The 19,000-nt window shown below is 42.4% G+C and overlaps 3 protein-coding genes across 19 annotated transcripts in view; all 3 read right to left on the bottom strand.

Annotated features, from left to right (window-relative positions):
• The window catches only part of LOC115016903 (mitogen-activated protein kinase kinase kinase kinase 4), a 33,303-nt gene extending 24,079 nt beyond the window's left edge, over positions 1–9,224 (bottom strand). For all 17 annotated transcript variants that reach the window (XR_003833207.1, XM_029445060.1, XM_029445120.1 and 14 more), the window contains exons 1-2: positions 8,955–9,224; positions 8,547–8,612 (exon numbers count right to left, since the gene is read on the bottom strand). Coding sequence is in view for 16 of the 17 variants with exons in the window: in XM_029445060.1 (XP_029300920.1) it covers positions 8,547–8,612; positions 8,955–9,011 (123 nt within the window). In the remaining variant the exon portion in view is untranslated. The remainder of the gene's footprint in view (positions 1–8,546; positions 8,613–8,954) is intronic.
• Positions 9,225–11,800: 2,576 nt separating this feature from the next.
• Positions 11,801–15,119, bottom strand: chst10 (carbohydrate sulfotransferase 10). The gene is given in 7 exon segments (XM_029449105.1): positions 11,801–13,328; positions 13,667–13,772; positions 13,948–14,173; positions 14,511–14,585; positions 14,587–14,621; positions 14,699–14,841; positions 14,994–15,119. Coding segments are annotated over 6 exon segments (1,101 nt in total). The 5' UTR covers positions 14,805–14,841; positions 14,994–15,119; the 3' UTR covers positions 11,801–12,775.
• Positions 15,120–16,343: 1,224 nt separating this feature from the next.
• rpl31 (ribosomal protein L31) lies at positions 16,344–18,789 on the bottom strand. Its single transcript, XM_029449015.1, has 5 exons — positions 18,733–18,789; positions 17,957–18,060; positions 17,503–17,628; positions 16,499–16,611; positions 16,344–16,409 (listed from the first exon to the last, which is right to left on the bottom strand). The coding sequence occupies exons 2-5, from the start codon at positions 18,058–18,060 to the stop codon at positions 16,378–16,380; spliced, it is 375 nt and encodes a 124-aa protein (XP_029304875.1). The 5' UTR covers positions 18,733–18,789; the 3' UTR covers positions 16,344–16,377.
• Between the last annotated feature and the right edge of the window lie 211 nt (positions 18,790–19,000).

Raw genomic sequence — 19,000 nt, forward strand, 5'->3', positions numbered from 1 at the left:
TTGCAGAAAGAGGACACACGTACAGTAAATGCACATTCAGACACACATGGACCCCCGGCACCAACACCCCCACCGTCCTCATCTTAGCCAGTGCATTCCATAGTCAATTGAAACTGTATGGATTATGGCAATAAAAGCCACGCAGGCTTAGGGGCCCTCTCTTTTCACTGGACAGGAGAGGGGGATGAGAGGGACACTTAACAATGCCTTTAATCCTCTCCACTTTGATTCCAGGGGTCGCCACTAAAAAAACAACAGACGAGCTGTCATTATGGCCTTCAGCTCCCCATGTGCTAGCTGCTAGCTGCTAGCTGCTAGCGCTGATGCAGCCCACTTTGCTGGGTCACAGGTGTCACTCGGAGGAGCTCCTCATCCCGGTGCCTTGATTGCACTTGTGCAACTTGTAGTCACAGGATTTATTAATTAAACTGTTAATAAGTCGCAGAGATATATCTTAAAAGTCCGGTGCTTCAGAAGACTATTGTGAAAAACGTGATGCCGCAGTATGTCATTAGAATTTTACAGTAACCATTTATTATGAGCTGAAACAATTAGTGAATTAATTACTTGGATGAATGATAGGAAATTAATTAATTTTGCTAATGAATTGTTTAAAGCAATATCACATTAATAAAAAGGCAATAAAATACCCCCGGGCTAATTTCTATGTCAAAAGGAGGGAGGGTCTAATTTTTGAGAAATGATTGCAAATTCAAAAGCATGATGTTACTGCATGAATTACCATCTTGTTTGAATCTACAAACCCTAAACAGAGAGTCGACACCGACTCACTGCCACCTCGTTTTCTCTTGTTTAAACCCTGCAGCCCACGCCAGGTGTAAACACCACACCTGCGGAGGTGAGATGGTGTCAATACCACAGCACTGCTTTCTCTTGCTGCACTCCAGCAACCCTCCTGTGTTAGCACTGCAGCTCGCTCTGAATGTAATACTCTTTTGAGACAAAGCTTGCTTTGATCCAAAGAAGGAGAGGCCGTCCAGATACGTGTTGAATACAGCTAACCATTAATCATTAATCTCTCCTTTTGGCTGTTAATTCTTACAATTTCACAGCTGACGGTGCCTAGATAAATGTGTGTATAAATATGACAGCCTAACAAAAATGTCTGTTTACATTGGGTTTATTGCTGATTTAAAGATGTGGTTTGGAAGAGATACCAGGAGGTGAGGATATGAAGGAGCTATGACTCCTTCTCTGTGAGCCTGACGCATGTATGGTCATATAAACCCAAACATCTCTCAGCCTGTGGGTGGAGATAGAGTTATCTAGGCCACAAGGTTATTGCATTTTGATACCACAAAACAAGCGGGTTACACAATATTAGCATACGAGTAATGCGATGGCTGGATTACACACAAGTTTCTTGACGTGCTTAATCCCCTCATTTCATCCGTCCATTTTCCTTCAAATAAGGAAAACTTTGAGCGGTTACTTTAGGGTCGACACTGAGCTGCATAAGTCATTACAAATGATGTGAATGAGCACAAATTACAACAGGAACGATTTGGAAAGTTGTATTTGGAGAAAAGATGCTGCCAAACCTGCTGAATAGATCCTACTAAGGATTATCATCCATTCATTTGCAAGATATTTCCTCGTTAACAGATTAATCATTTATTCTACGAAATGTCAGCAAATTTAAAATCTTTAAATTGCTCAATCCAAAACTCTTATTATCTCATAAGACAAAGAAAAGGTAAGGCTCTAAATGTCTCAAACATATTCCATTTACAGAAAACCACATACTGAGGAGAAGGACACAATCAAATGTTCACCATTTTCCTTAATAAGCAACTCAAACAATTCTTCAATTATAAAACTGCTGACAATTACATTTTCTAATGGTAGACTTATGGATAATGGATTCAGCTCTGTGGTTGGGCCCCTGTTACAAGAGGCTGGTCACAGGAGGGCTGCAGCGAGGCCCTGAAGGGCCCTTGAAGCAGCCAGCTGGGCGCGGCTGTGGAGGGGTTATCTGAGGCACTGAGCTATCACTCAGCTCTCCCTCCATCGCAGCTCCTCTTAACCATGGCCAGATGTGCTGCTGGCCTCCCTCCAGCTCAGCACTAAACCACCGACTGACTTACTGCTTTAGAGCCAGAGACATAAACTTCAAATCTACCCTAAAACTAAATACACCATTCTGTTAACAACACTGTGGAGAAGAAAACGCTACAAAGTCGATAAGCGAGGCTCTAACCGGCTGCTCTATTGTTTGTAGAATTTGAACTTCCCCATTAAATGAGCATTATTTCCTGTATAAACTACAAACTGTAAAGAGAAATACACACCGGGTGTCATCCCCATGCCTCATCAATTAAAAACAGTTCAAGATTACAGCAAAGCAGTGATTCTTGTTTTAGGGTGGATTTTCACTTAACAGAAGTGAGCACTAATGCTCAGCAGTACTGTTAGTGGTCTGCCCACAGAGTGCGGACAAAGGAGGAGTTCTGTTTCCCCATATACACTTTTCCACAAGGCTCGCATCCTCTGCATCCTGATTGACCAGAACACAAAGAACCTCTCCCTTCCTACATTATTCATATTAATGCAAGATCAATCACACTTATTGCAAAAATGCTGGCTGGCTTTCTAACCAGGTCAACCGAGACAACAAGACACTTGGCTCACGCCGCCATTGCACAACGCAGTGCTGAAATTGGCCGACATGGTTTCTAACTAGCCGTGTAGGTGCAAAACAAACTCCGATTCATATTATGAGTTCACACAGCAAGGGAGGGAGAGACCTGCTGGGTGCCATGGCTTGGTTCTTAAAAAGGTCACTGGTGTGAGTGTGAGTGTGAGCTGGTAGAGCTGTGGTAATGAGCGATGGATGACGCCCTCGCGCAAGTTCATGTGAAGATCTAAGGTGACATTTGAACTGGCAGAGTGAGTAGGTGGGTGGACGGAAGGTGATAAACAGGCAGGTCACACAAGTCTGGAGTACACGCGTAGGTGCACAGTTCTGCCTGCGCCTTTCACAACACACATCAGATGCATGCTGGGGAAAAGAGAGGATCAATCAGCAGTAAGAAGCAGCACATGACATCCAGGGCTGTGCCTTGCCCCTGCCTCTCTCGGCTCTTCCACGTTATACTGCTGCTGCATACCAGCACACTGACCCAATTCTCACACACACACAGACACACACACACCACTCCCCCAGAGAAGCAAGGGTGGAAGAAGTGGCAGAGACAAAGACAGAAACGGTGATGAGAGTGGACGGAGAATAAAAGATGTGAAAGAAGTGAGCGGAGAGAAGCTGAGAAAAGGGAAGGATGACGTGTGAATAGGAATATAAGCTCAGTAAGAGTCCCAACAGGAGTCCAGGTGATGTGGCTGTACGTCTATTGATCGCAGTGCAGTAGTTGGCTGCTGTAAGGGAGTGTGTGGAGACTTCTCTCAGGTCTAAACAGGAATTTAAATATTACACCTGAAGCGTGTAAAAGTGAAAACCAGCCAGCAACAAAATGCAGTAAATTACAGCTGTAATTGAAAGGTATGTCTACTTCAGTTGCTAGTTTGCAGGTTTTTAAAGCAGGGAAAGACGCAAGTGGGATTCTCGCTGTGAGAAAACGTCCTCAGCCCTGGTATGTGGTCATTAAAATAACATAAAAACGAGAGGATGAGCTGTTTGTTTCGGAAATGGTTTTTAACTGCATGTGGTAGGAATGAGAGCAACTTGAGTGGGTGTTAAAAAAGAAAAGGAATTTACTCCTGAAAAAAAACAATCCCATCCCTGATTTAGACCGTGAGATGAGAAGATCTATTTGTCCGAGCACATTAGCACATTAAAACAAGAAGAGTGTTGAAGAAATGTGGGCTTTCTGACGAGTAAAGGCGCTGGAGAAAGACAGGCTAGAGACTGTCTGGTCCGCCAGCGCCTTTGTGTCTCATCTCAACACCACTCGGGTAATGAGGTTTCTCAATGAGCTTCACACAGACAGTGGCATGAACACAGACGCACACGGACGGACGGACAGACACAGAGAGTTTTGTTCACGCAGTGTGGCCAGTCTGTGGGTCTTGTGACACCCATTAGGGAGAGGGTCACTGTGAGGGAGATGGGGACAAAAGAGATGCACACTGTCAGTTGGAGAGGATGCAGAGTGGAGGAGTGTGTGGCCGCTTTAACTTGAGCTTGAAATGTTTCACGCATCCACAGCCATTTAAAAAGAGCACGAACGAAACGTACTTGCTTAGCATGTGTGCTAACGTGGATAATAGATCATTTGGGAGCATGGCCCATGTCGCAGCGTGGGTGACACTTCAACTCCCCCTGTTTCTGACCTAAAAGCTGCACAGCCAATCAGCAGCCAGGCTCCCAGGACCTTCACCATTGAGCTCTACACAAGAGTCATTCAGAAGGGATCTAATGTTATATTCATAAAGTTAAAACAGTACTCCGTTAATAACACACGGATTCTTCTAGATCCAACAATTGTGTCTTTATTTGGGACGCAATTTTTAAAAAATGTCACTATTTCCATCTACATTTTTAATTAATTAAAAGGTGGTCAATTCAATATTACTCAAATTAATTAATCATTGTGAAAACAAACCCACTGATCTGCACAGAATCCCAGTCCAGTGTCTTTAAATTGTACACAACAGTGTCACCAGACTAGGTTACAGACGTGTTCTGAAAATATATGATTTACTGTCAACTCTGCCGATAAAACATCCGTCAATGTGTGTTACGTGTACTTCAAATACAGATAGTGATTGACCAAAACTGGATTATTAACACTGACGTCTAAATGAGTCCAGTATCAGTCAGGCTCTGGAAACGGCCTCGCTCTGTCACATGACTGAGGCTGGAGACAGCATCTCCCACCCCCTCTGTGGCGAGCTGATGCGCCTACATGGCATCACGGAGTTTGACGAGCAACCTGGAGAATCTTTCACTTGGTCGCAGACTGGATTAAGATTCCAGCAGCATCCCATTTCATAAAACCTACCATTTTAACCAACATCGCTGATAGCCACTGCCCTGAGGTGAGCGCCAGTCTCGGCCAGCCAGCTCCATATGGCACTGTTAGGTATTTGACAGATTGTGTGAGAGTTTCAGCTCCCTCCGCGGAAGCAGCTCCCACTCCTTGTGCCCATCAAGGCATAGCTCGCCCCCTGAGGAGAGAGATTCTTGTCCTGAGGGCAGGGGCGAAGCAGCCCCTTAAGGCTGGGGGACAAAACAAAGGACGGCCAGTGCTGGGAGAGGAGGAGCTGCTGAGCTACAGGAACATACTTTAAGCTGCTCCTGAATGAGCTTGCTGGAGGAAATGTGTCTTTCGCAGATGACACCACTGGATGTCAATCAAGCCTACTAGAGAAGTGTAGTGCATGCGCAGATAACATTTTTCCATTTCGTGCTTGTGTTGGTGAGTGTTCAGTCACATGACTATGTTGGTGATTATCAGGGAGTGAGTGCAGCAAATAGACCCCCCAAGTCAATTCGCCATAGATTTGAACCAAACACTCGCGTGCACATGAAACATCGGGACATGGCGGTATGAAAGTAGTGGTGGCACAGCCTTGGCACGTCCCCATGGATGCATAGCAGGGAGGCCGGTCAGCAGGGGCTCTGGTGCCTCAGGCCTGACTATATATGGCCATTCTGTAGAGCGGAGAGGGAATCTTCCCTGCATACCACACACACAATTTGAGGAATGATGTCCTTTTCCATGTTTTCATTACTCTCTCTCTTCTTTTAACTCCTGTATCCCTCAGAGTGAAGCACCTGAGACGATTCGCTGAGCCATCTGGTCCAGGGCCAACTGATAAAGAGCGAAGGAGGCGGAGAATCTCTTGAGGACGAGCAGAGCTTTCAAAGATCAATCATGTGTGGCAAACATATTGTATATAACGTACTCGTGCTTCCAGCAAACCGTTATTTGCCAAGAACGTGGAGATAACGACACTCGTTTATAGCACGGAAGAATTTGGTTAAAACACCGATAAAGGATGCAATAAATTCTCTTTACGGCCTCGTCTTCAGCACAAGCACACGACTACAATACTTTCCAATATCACTTATGGTAATAATAATACTGTGCACATAAGGGTGTTCAATCTGTATATAGATCCGGGCTTACGTTCCGATAATCCAGCTGGCCACAGCTAAATTTAGTGATTTAAAAAAAAGGGGGGGCTTTTTAGCCATAACGTAATTTTCATTATGGCCGTCAGTCAAATTCTGCAGTGCTGTGTTTTCAGAGGTTGACTGTAATCTGGCACCTCTCCAGGGGCAACGGCTGCCCTCTTGGCAGAGAGTACAGCTAGAGAGCCAGCAGCACAGCACGGCCACAAGAACCTTGACATGGCATTTCGGGTCTTACAGAACGGCTCGGTTCTATATTTTTCTGGGTAAAGCTGCAAGTAGTGCAACACAGCAGAGATGTAGAAATAGATTTTGGTGGGATCTAATCCGAGGCCAGCAGCGATAGGTCTTAATCAGGTTTATGGACCTGGCTTTATTAGAGGAATCTGTGTTTCGAGAGGCAGGGAAACCTCTGTGTAGCGATTTGTCCTTTTTAAAACACACACAGCAATGCACCAAAAACTGTTCAGAGCACAATTCAGCCATTCAGCATTAAATTCAACATTTAATCAAAATCAGACAGACAGTCTGCTCCCTATAGTCCACTTTAAATCAAAAATAACAAAAGCCAAGGAAAAAAAAAACGTTTCAAAGGAATCAAAAGTCACCACAAATCAATGAGTGAAGAAGCTCGGTCACATTGTGTGATCTAAAAGGGCCTTGCAATCTGTGACCAAGTGCTTGACAAAGCAGAAAAGGCCTCAGAGGGAGAAGAAACTCCACCCAGTTTTCAGTTGGGGGGCTGTTGTGATTATTCAGTCGGTTGGTGTTTGAAACCCTGCAGACAAACTCCTCCTTTCTGTGGATCTTAACCGACGGACGGACTGAGAGACCCAAAGAGCGAGGAGACAAACTCAGCTTTGTGAGAGCGGTGTGCAGCTTCTGTCTGGAGCTGGACAGCTGCTCTTCTACCAGTTGCAGCCCCCCCCTCCCACCCCCACCACCACCACAGGCCTCATGCTCATTCAACTGGTTAACATGACAGTCAATGCAGTGACCGACAGCTGATCGAAAAGGAGGCTACTACTGCATCAGGCTACAGTAAGCTACGACTTCGCTATAGACAGTTTGGTTTATCTCATGCCGACTGTTACGACCATGTCTTTGTGTTAACTGCAAGCTAATCTGACAGCCCTCTCTTTTACAAGCTCCATTCCCACACAGCAGCACTCGCAAATAGAATTAGCACTGGACAGTGAATGGAGCGAGAGATTAAAGGGACAAAAAGAGGAAGAAGCAGTAATTCTCTGTCCCATACGCCCCGGCTCAAAACCATCTGGTGGCAAGATAGCACGCGAGCATCACACTTCCTCTTGACAATCATCCGCTCCTTCTCTCCACACTGCACGGGGCTCATTTCAGGTGTGGCGATCATATGAGCACACATGTGTTCGCTCTGTAAAATGAGGCAGGGGGAGGGGGGGGGGGGGGGGGGGGGGGGGGGGTATCCTGGAAGTTCACTGCACTAGGGGATTGAATGCAGGTCACTGGAGCACTGTGGGCTGTCAGAATTAAATACTCAGCTAAGCTTGCTGCTTAGTGCACAAGCAAATTGATGTTTTTTTTTTTGACTAGCCTGCTTCTACTAGCCTATTAACAGTCTGTGCCGTGCTTAGCAAACTAGATGTCTGCTTTGCATATAGGCATGTGGGTAAATGTCATCCAACAGTGTAGCAGTGGGGGAACAAAATGGAGCCTACTGACTTTCTAGCTGCAGCAATAACAACACAAGGAGGCCCATTGCAACATTAGGCTAGGACAGATGTGTCTCCAATCCAAGGCCATCCCTCCATCAGACACATCGACCACATCTTTGCCTTCCACACGAGCGGCCGTTGTCTCTCTCTCCCTCATTGGAAATGTCTTTCAACAGCCGCAATGTTAATTTCCAACAGAGAAATGTGACACCAAGAGCAGATGGCCCGGAGAGTGGGATTCCCATCCACTGAAGTGGAAAAGTCCTGATTTAAACAGGATATTAAATTTGGTTTTGTGTAAAAACATTTTTTTTTTTAAAGAATAGAAATGAACGAGCTGCAGACTGAGACTCGAAGCCAGCAGGATTAGTGTTATGACAGATATCTATCTCCATCCTTGCCTCCTCACCTACTTTCAGTGAGGCAGGTGATGTAAGATAGATGATGCATCAGACTGTAGACTGTCTGATTCACTCATTACACACACACTGCCCTGCTGAACAATTAACTATGATCACACTGATAACCAAACACAGAACCATAGAAACTCGGAACAGTACGTCTCTGTAAAATCATCCATGATGTGGTCTGATAGCAACATCTGCAAGACGTGATTTCTTTTAAATGTCATTTTCTTTTGTTCCCAAGGCTTGATAATATAACAAAACATTGGATATTCTGAGCATTCACAGTGAAAACAGGACAGGCCATGCACTGCGCCTCCAACCAACCTTGTATACTTGTCCATAGGTGCCATTTCCGACTACCTCCACCAATTCAAATATCCCAGCTGGATCCTGAAAAGAAAAAGACACAAAGACGATTCAGTTCAAATAAATAGCAATGTTGATATTTTTATTTTATACACAACATTGTCCAGTGTGAGCCAGCTGTTGCGCCCTGGTCTACCCTACATGCCAAATGCATCTCGAACAAAGGAAAACCAGACACTGGCAACACCTCGCTATGGCTCAGCGGTCATTTTTAATACTTCAGCTCCAACAAGAAAGGACATTTGAGAATATGTTAACACTCGCTAATGTTCGGCAGACTGGGGGACGTGTGTTTTATCGAGCAACGTGAAATAAAAGATAGCAAAACAACAAAAAAAAACATAGGCTCGGTTCGGCAGCACTCACCCGCAATGAAGCCAAGTCTATGTCTACTAGACTTTTAGCCGGAGAGTCGTTCGCCATCTTTCAAATAAAAGCCGAGCTTTCCTTCGCTTTTATAAAAGTAATAGATGTTGTATCATTTGCGGGGACTTCAGCGGATATATCAAATAAAGGCCGTCCTGTATTCCGCGCTGTGGGATCCGCTCCTTAGCAGTAAATGCTGGGATCTCGCTACTCCATGTTGAGGTGGCAGCAGCGGGCTCCCTGTCCGCTCTCTCCCTGCTCGTGCCACTGGTGTCAAGCCAGGCTGAAAACCTCCACTTCCGGCTGAGAGTTTCAAAATAAAAGCGACACTGAAAACGTTTCACTGTTTTTGACCAAAGACACCTGAGATAAACAGAATTGCATTTTTTTTAAAAGTGAATTTAAACAATATAATAATTGTTTTTCTTTTTCATTCTTGTGTCTTGTATTCAGATTAAATGTATTATATTAGTTGCATTTTATTCACTTGAACTTTTGTTAATTATTTTTTTAATTCAGATATATTATACATATTTCTAGAGTTCATTATTTTATTGTATTTTTCTTCTATTCTATATTTGTTTCTTGTACATATTTTCAATAGTATTTTTTTCTATTTTTCTATTATTCTATTCTATATAAATGTTTCTTGATTTTTGCAATACTTGCTGTTATTACTATGTTTATTTTATTCACCAATTCACCAAAGCAAGTAGTTTGAACAATGTTAGAGGGATCTTGAGATCCAAGATGGTCATTGCCTACAACTGTAATAATTGTTGTGCTTATGACAATGAATAATTTTAAACTTCATAGGCCTTTTGCATGGCCATGTGTCTTAGTTTAATCTATAACAAAGCATAATAATTCATTTGTTGATTATGTTTAGTATGACACACCTGAATCTATCAATTAAGTAGTCCTTAAAGCTCTCGAATATATGTAGTACAGTAAAAAGGAGCAATATCTTCTTCTGAAATGAGTAGTTAAAAGTAGCGTATGGATATAAACAAATAAAACGTATTTAACAAGTGTACTTAAGTACATTACTTACATGGTATACTGTAGTAACTCTCCACTACTGCTGGCTCAGGTCAATAATAGCAGATTTTAATGAATAACCAAAAGCAAATTACCTATTAAATGAAAAATATATATATTTAGCACAAATCATCAAAACGCATACAATTAATAATAACCTGCTCATAGTGTTGCCAAATTGTGTTTTGCACGATTTCTTATTTTGAGTGTCTGCAAGTCAAAATTTTCTCCAAAATATATTTTATGTTGAAAGCAAAACGGCCTCATTTCCGCTTTCATCCTGCCCGCTTCTGCCTGACTTGACGCAGTTTTGATTGAGAGCCGCACAAACACAGGAAGCCGGTCGGCTTCGCACAGAAAGAAAAGGGCTGGGCCTCAATACATCAAGCATGGATACCGACATATCCACACATACTCACTTTACCACGTTTATACCTGCATGTTAGTATATAAACAATGCACACGAGCTGCGGTGCAGGTGAGATAAATAGAGGCAGACAGGGGCGGACCCCCCACCACACAGCATCCTTATGGACATGCGCATGTCCGAGTGTCAATATTGGTAATCATGGGTGTGGCAAGTGAGCAATCTCAGGAGTGATGCTGTGCTGTGTATGTTAGTGCAGTGCTTCCTAAAGCTGCATTGGGAACAAATAACATCATTTAATTTCAGCATTACTCCAAACGCCAAATGTATAATAGTGGCTTTTAAGATGATATGTTTGACTACCTTCTTCAAATAGTGATATTCTGTATAGTAACTACTATGTAACAGTATTTTTTCACATCGTGTTTCTAATTTGACTGTTTTGTCAGTGAGGTTTTGCAGGCTATCTCTCTGATAATTGATAATAATTACCTTCTTAATCATATGGAATTTGATAAGAGTCGTAGCTTCAGCTTCCCATCACGTCAAATCAATATGCAGGATATTGAATTCTTAAAGGCCCGTCGGTAGAGCACCCAAAGGTGCTACTTCTAGAAACTGCAGTAACCTCTTGATCTAGGTAAACGTTTGTTCTTCCTGTACTCTTAAGGCATGATATAGCTGAATATAGTTTACACATACCCATTATAGTACATGGTATATTATGCAAGTTACATAAACAGATGTTTTTTTGAAATACATTGGTACTCCCCAGCATGCATCTTTACTAAATATACCTAAATAAGAGGGGTTGTGTTAAATCCACTTATTTATCACAAAATCCACATTGACACTTACAAACAAACAAAGCTAAGCTTTTTGGTTAAACAAACTTCAACTCAATATTCAAACGACAGCTCGGGAGAACCAGTCTGACGGGATGAGAGACAACCTGGCAGTGGGAAGAGAGAATAACAACACACACACACACACACACACACACACACACACACACACACACACACACACACACACACAATGCCTTAATCTAAGACACTTAACTAACTGCTTAAGCAGCGTAAATCAACTTAAATCTGTCGTATGGTAAGTTTGTACTTATGACATTGATAATGTAAGTACTGCTGCACCCCGCACTGTCTACAAGTGTTTGTTGCTGACATGTGGCTCTGAAGTCATTGTTTTGCCCTCATTCCTACAGTTTAAATGTCTATCAACAACCCTCTGTGGTGACATTTAATCCAAGGGTTCAACAGGGTTTGTGGCTTTTTAACTAATACCTAAAGAATGTAAGCTTACTGCCACCTTGTGGATGTTTGACATTATTGCAGCAACACACGCAGTACATTTAAGGGACCACACACACACAAAACATCTTTTCTCCCAGAAGAAGAAAGAACCGCACATCATTTCACATGGAACTTTATTACTAACTAGTGTTGTCTTTGTATTATGCCCGCCTGTCCAAAAGGTCACCACGTGGCTGCAGGGAGGCAGTGTGTCTTACAATTTAGACACTGTGAGTGTCAGGTTAATAATATTATAAATAGTAACATGTAATACAAATGTTGAGTTGCAAGTCATGTTAAGAACATTTACACAGTACATTTCTGATAGAAAAACGATCCTTTAAAACCCAGTGTCAGTTGCCTTCGATGTCCCAGTGCGGTTAACATCTGAATTAATCAGTCAAAAGCATTTAATAACTTTTGTCAGTTTCAGTAAAGGCAGAACCAGAACAGTAGCTTCAGTATGGATCAAGGCGGGACCAAGGTCTTCTTATTTCATGATATATGAAAAGTAATTTACTTTACAAGGCATTAATATGACTTGCAGAAAGCAAAGAACAATGGTAAAAAATATAAAAAGTTAACACGGACTTATAGCTCTTAAAAACAAATGAGAATGATCGACCAGTAAGTTTGTGTTATATTCTCTCCGTTCACTTACTCTACTTTAATGTTAGCGTCCCTGATACAGACGGTCTTCCCCTGTGTCGAGCATGATAGCAAGAAGTACAGAAAAGACACGGCACGTCAAACCGCGCAGCGCTGTCCGTCGCTTTCCTCCACGAGATGAATCATTGAAACTGGTGGACCACACAGTGCAGTATAATAGCTACATTACAGGGTAACGGGCCTGTATCCCTGGCGTTACAGAGTACAAGGACAAATCATTCATGAACATTAAATATTAGATAGCATGTGTACCTGTATGTGATCTTTATATTTGCTGTTCCACCCCACACACTGCGTAGCCTGAACTCATTGCACAATGCAGTCAGTTATTCCTAAAATAAAAACATTACTGTCCGCTACAATACACCTCTGTCTCAGTAAACCAAAGATGTTGAGAGGATTTTATATGAAAACTTGTCTTTTAGTCAGTGTTAATTTCAGTTCAGTAGAAAGTCTGGGCTTGGGTAACCAAATAGGTTGAAGTCCCCCTGGTAACGCGCGTAGAGACGCCTGATGTCCCGCTTGCTGATGCCTGAGAAGTAGTGCTCCACCTTGGACCTGTTGTAGCGGGTGATACCTGGAGGAATGGCCGGGTAGGACACCAGACGGTCGATGCCTGCAGCTTTGAGGATGTGTGGGACGTCCTGCTCCAGTGTCTCATGGTGGCCCACCACATTGTAGTGTATTTCACACGGCGCGCACAACTCTGCGTAAGTCACCCAGTGAATAATGTGCTCGCTGAACTGTCGGTCCATGCGGAGGCGGCCCTCCACGTCGCCCAAGTAACGGACAAAGTCCTCAAAGTGCAGGCCAGAGGCGGAGAGCTCGCTGTCGCGGTGGCTCTTGCGGTACTTACGGATGATGGCTGGGGCGATGTCATGCTTGTACCAAGGCTCAAAGCGTGGGTTCTTCACAAACTTGTCCTTGAATGCAGAAATCAGGCGCTCAAAGGGGTCTCTCACGATGAAAAACTTAAAGTAAGTGTTTAATCTGTTGAGGCACATACAGGGTTATGAGAAAAAGGCTGTGAACGATGACATTTCTATTGATTGTTTGTCTCAGCAGACAGTTCTGCAGTCGTAAACACTTATCACGGCTACTGAATGTTCTGAATGTTTGTTGGCTGGTGACTCTTAATGATGCACATCTACTAGCGCTGTGTTGTGTGTACTGTGTGTGTATGACTGAGAATGTCAGTATGTTCCTTAAAAGTTTAAATATTTACCTTAAGCCTATTGCTTGAATCTTGTTTTATTATTTTTCACATGTACTCTCACACTAGCACAGCCTGCTCCCTGCTACATGTATCACAGTAACTCTTAACTAACCTGTGAGTAATTTCCTGCGGCGAGAGTGATGAGAGACGGGGCAGGCCGTTCTTCTCATGGTCGTGAACAAGGTTTTCTGGGATCTCTTCCACAGTGGGGAATGCTCCTGTCGGTGTTATTAACATAAATCATCAACTGACAGACAGTGAATACGCAGCCACACGTTTTACAAACCTTTTCATTTTGTGCCCACTCACTCACAAAACCACAAATGGTATTTATCAGGCATTCCTAATCATTACACTACACATTGTTATTACCTTCAACGAACGCGTACTTACCATTGAGCACAATGAGGACCTTCTTCCATTGTGTGTTGCCCACTTTAGGAGTCTGGCAGAACAAGATCTTGCGTTTGTCGCAGACAAAGATCCGGTCCAGGACAAACTTGCGGATGGAGACGTGAGTCAAATTCCTGAGGCTGCTGTTCTCACATACAGATGAGAGCAACTCGATTCGCCTCTCAATGACTGACTGCCAATCTGTCACTGATGGTACTGCTGAGGACTGAGACACACAGAACACTGATGTGACTGAGAGCCTTGTTGTTAGTATGGTGCTCTTATTGCAGAGAGGAAACAAAGGAGCATGAGGCCATAACTGCTTTTCATTTATTGCAAGCAAACAGAAGGATTACCGTACATGAAGCTCTTTAATAATGTAGTAATAATAAATAAATAATAAAACAGTTGCGATTCAACAGTAACTAAATGATCCCTACTCCCCCCCTCTCTGTTACAGACAAACTAATGACCCGGTGACACACACACACATGCCCACAAATACCAACTGTGACATATTGACAGGCATACACTTCAAACACATCCCCTACAGCTTTGGTCACCTGGTCGGATGGCTGTGGAAATGGTTTCTCTGGGCTGGAAACAGGTACTGGTTTAACCACCTTGCTGCCTGGTACCTGTCCAACTCTGACCACCAACTCTCTCTCCATAGTCTGAAAATACATATTAGAATGATCACATTTACCCCTATAGCTGACTGTAATAATCTACATAAGACCCAGCAACTTACCATCTACAGCTCTGAAGCTGATGAACTTGCTGAAAAACATCAGGATGAGCAGCACCCAGCCGCAAGCCCCAAGGAGCAGCCAGTGGTGCCGCATCGCTTCGCCCATCAGCCGACGCTCATGGAAACAGTGAGCGGCGCTCCCCCTGTACGCACACACATCTAACTGAAGACTGCACTCAAGAAGCTAGCTGTTAGCTTAAATATGTGTTGGCAACACTCTTTTTCTAACGTGTTGATAGTAAACCATGTCACTGTCAATAACATACACAGCACCAAGAGCAGCCTGGAGTCTTACCTTCTTATTGAGTTACAACTTCACAGCTGCACAACCTCTGGAGTAAATGTTGGACGAAGCCATAGCTTCTCTTTGCAGAGTGATGCCCATGGATGTATAAAGACAACGGTAATGCGCCCCCCTCCCCTCCTCCCCCTGCCACAAGCCCCCCGGAAGTGCGCCAGGCATTGAAGCAAATGTTCATAGTGGCCAAACCGTGGTATTACAACTTCGGTGTTAGTCACGTGATGCCATGGGGCCCAAACATACGAGTTGTCAAACCGCGTGTAATTTATATATTTTTCTATTTAAATCCTTAGGTCCTTAAAAGTTGTAAAATGCACGAATAGCTGAGTCCAGATTTATTTTTACCTCCTTCATCCACGTGAGTGGGTTTAAGGAAAACGCAAGTGCGCATGCTCTATGGGCCCATGGATGCGGAAGATCCGGGGAAATGTTATACTTAAAAGTTGAGCCATTTTGGCTTCAAGCGCCACTGAGCAACTTGTTTTTCACAACCTCCTGACTGCTTACAAACAAGCAGCGCCCACTAGCGACATCATAGCAGCGACACGTTTACAGCTGACGTCCACTTCAGCAGTTTGCAGTATATTTATAACTTATTGTAACTTATTATCATCCAAAAACAACCCATAAAACTGCTTCATGCACAATGAAACAGGATACTTAAGACTGCAGTCATGATTATATATGCATGTAGTTCCATATGCATGGCCTACAATTAAAAACAATTTATGATGCAATTAATTATGTATAGCAATTAATTATGCATAGTCTGTTATGCGGGTCTGTGGATGGCACTGTTCAAAGCCAGTGTAATAGCACTAGTTTTGTTGCTTGAAAAAATTAATTGGCAGCATTTCTTTCATTTGTAACAATGACAATCATTTCAACAGCCAGTATATCCTGTTATAGTTCGAAGTAAGATTCTGACAGATACTCGATGAGTATTATGACTTAATTGTTAATGACCTGGCAAAGCAATACCACAGATTGTACACAAAAGCACAACACCAGTTCTTAATACCAAGACATGACAATCAGTGTTCAAATGATATACTAAAACTTAAATATCACTTTATTGCAGAAAGGGATATGGTCTGGAACAATTTCGGTTCACTACAAAAAGCTAGGAGCAGTTTTCTCAACAAGCATGTCATTACAAACCATTTGCTCTCAGGGTATGGAATTTAGTTCTAATGGACATTTATAAGCACTTTGTAAAGGGTTGAGTTCAATATTTCCATATACATTTCTATGCAATTATTATAACCCTTAATCCAAATCCAAGAAATGCCCCAAATATGACCATTAAATCCAGACACAGAAATAAACACACAAGGCAAGATGTCCCCTCATTTTTCATTTATTCGACTCGCAGAGTTTAGTTTTCATCAACATTGACTGTCTGCAGACCTGTTGGAAAAAGAGAGGGGAGGGGGGATTAATGAAAGTCTTTGTTGCTTCAGTAGGTGAATGACAAAGTCAGTTCGCGACATAATTACCTTTGCATGTCGTGACGGGAACGTATGTGACCAGGGTGTACAGTTTGTTGGGAGAGTCCTCATCCTCATTACGCTTCCTGGACAGTCGTACGCGCATCCTGTATGGCACGTTCCTGCACCACACATATCATAAGTTAATATCTTCATTAAATACAACCGTTACATTGGCCAGAAGATGTATCATGGCTCCAATTTAATGTCCATGTAAGTTTGTGTGTCAAAACATTTCCAACGGTGTAAAAATGATTGAAGATGTCAAACTTCTTTCAAAGTCTACATTCATTTCAGGCTGGTTAATGTGCTGTGTGCCAAACATTTAAGGCTTTGGGATATGAGATTTATTTGGTTTTAACAATGGCAGTTTGTCTCAAACACCCTGCCCCCACTTTGCATAGGACTCCCGATCAGATGAGAACTTCAGGATAAGCTAAAAAAAACGTTGTTCTGAAAAACTGACACTTTTTCAGTAGGATGTCCAATATATGCAGAGTAATCTGGGAATTCAGTGTCCTCCATTCATATCTTCTAGTCTGATTTATCCTTATTGACAATACTGAATCAGAAAACAGTAACTACAACACTTCACTCAGTAAAGGATTGTCCTGCAAACATCCTCATTAAGCACAGCATTCGGGAGTATGTTGACTTTTTACACAACAATGACGTGAATTCTGAGAATACATTTGCATACGTTTCTCAGCTGGTGGCAGTCGATAATTGACATTAAAATTGATGACTGTCAAACTAAAATGCACCATTTCCTAGATTATGCCATCTCACAGAAACCCGATATGAAACAGTCTTTCACTGCACAGCAAAGTAGCAAAAAGCAGGGCAGTGTGCAGTGAGTTATTTTTCAGTCATCACATTCATAGTAATAAATAAAAAAAGTTGATAATAAACATGTCTGTCACAGGATTGTTGTGACTTCAACAAAACATCACTCGGCCTAATTGGCAGTGCAATTTTGTTCGGATATGAGTATTAACAGTGTATAATCTCACCTAACACCCTTGCTCCACACTGCCTTGTTGAGGCGAGTGTCAATGCGGACATCAGGAGTTCCCATCTCCTTCATTGCGAACTTGCGGATCTCCTTGATGGCGCGGGGAGCCCTTTTCTTGAAGCCCCTGCAATTAGAAGACGTAATTAATCACCGAGAATGAATGTTGATGTACATCTTTCAATACATTTAGACATAGTAAAAAAAAAACAGACACATAGTTGAGCACAGTAGTTAGCATGACTTCCCATTAACAACCAACTGTTACAAACATTATGGATCTGTCAAGGTCCTAAGGCACGCACACACACACACACACACACACACAACACTCATTCATAACATGTAAACATATACAAACACTCTAATAGACTAAAATATACTACTACACATATATTTAAAAATACTCTATGGCTTAGAGTTTTCATAAAAGATAGATTGAGGGCAGTACTCACACTCCATGGATGCGCTTGTGGACATTGATGGTGTACTCTCTGGTCACCACCTCGTTGATGGCTGAACGCCCCTTCTTTTTCTCTCCTTTCTTAGTGGGGGCCATCTAAGAACAACATACATACATTACTGCTTGAGCATGTGAAAGTTTTACAACGTATACATACATTACTGCTTGAGCATGTGAAAGTTTTACAACGTATACATACATTACTGCTTGAGCATGTGAAAGTTTTACAACGTATACATACATTACTGCTTGGACATGTGAACGTTGTAAGTGTTAATGTCACATGCACTTAAGAACTTTGGGAAAAACAGCACCAGCCGCTTAACTTAAATTAGTTTGGTTGCAGACTTAAACCTGGCAGCTTTCATACAGAAATGAATCTAAAGTTAGCATAATGCTAGCATGTTCTAATGTTGTTGCTTAACGCAAGCTAACCGGCAGGCTATAGGGCAAGTAGCACTTACGTTATAATAGTAACATAAACTAGTATCAGTACCTTACGTTACAAACTATATAATGTTAACACTAACTCAAAGAAAATGGGAACTTTTCAGCCAGGGAACATTGAAGCCACTCCGGTTGAATCATTGCCGTACCGTTCGACGCTTTTAAATGTCTTTAAATACGTTAAACCACATCAAAATCCTCATATAAAGGACAGCGCAACACTAATATGTATATTTACAAGACGTGCACGGTCAATTGTGTCTTTAATATTGCAGGATGTTCATAGATTGTAGAATTAAAATTTCCGATAGAAATACTCACTTCAGCTCGTAGATGAGACGGAAGTCGGAAGGACGGACTTAAAGCAGAGGATTGTGGGTAAAGGAAACCGGTCCGTTTGATATGTTCGTCAACTACAAATGCACGAGTAAAGGTTCCGAGGACAGACGTTGCCAGAACGTGAAGTGAAAGAAATAAAAAATGAAACACTTCCAGGGGACTGAATATTTAATTGAACTTAAATATTATTGTACTTTTTAGATTTTAAGAACAAGAAGATATGGAAATGTAAATTTTTGCACCAGACTAC

The sequence above is a fragment of the Cottoperca gobio genome, chromosome 2 (assembly GCF_900634415.1).
Source record: "Cottoperca gobio chromosome 2, fCotGob3.1, whole genome shotgun sequence".
Taxonomy (NCBI): domain Eukaryota; kingdom Metazoa; phylum Chordata; class Actinopteri; order Perciformes; family Bovichtidae; genus Cottoperca; species Cottoperca gobio.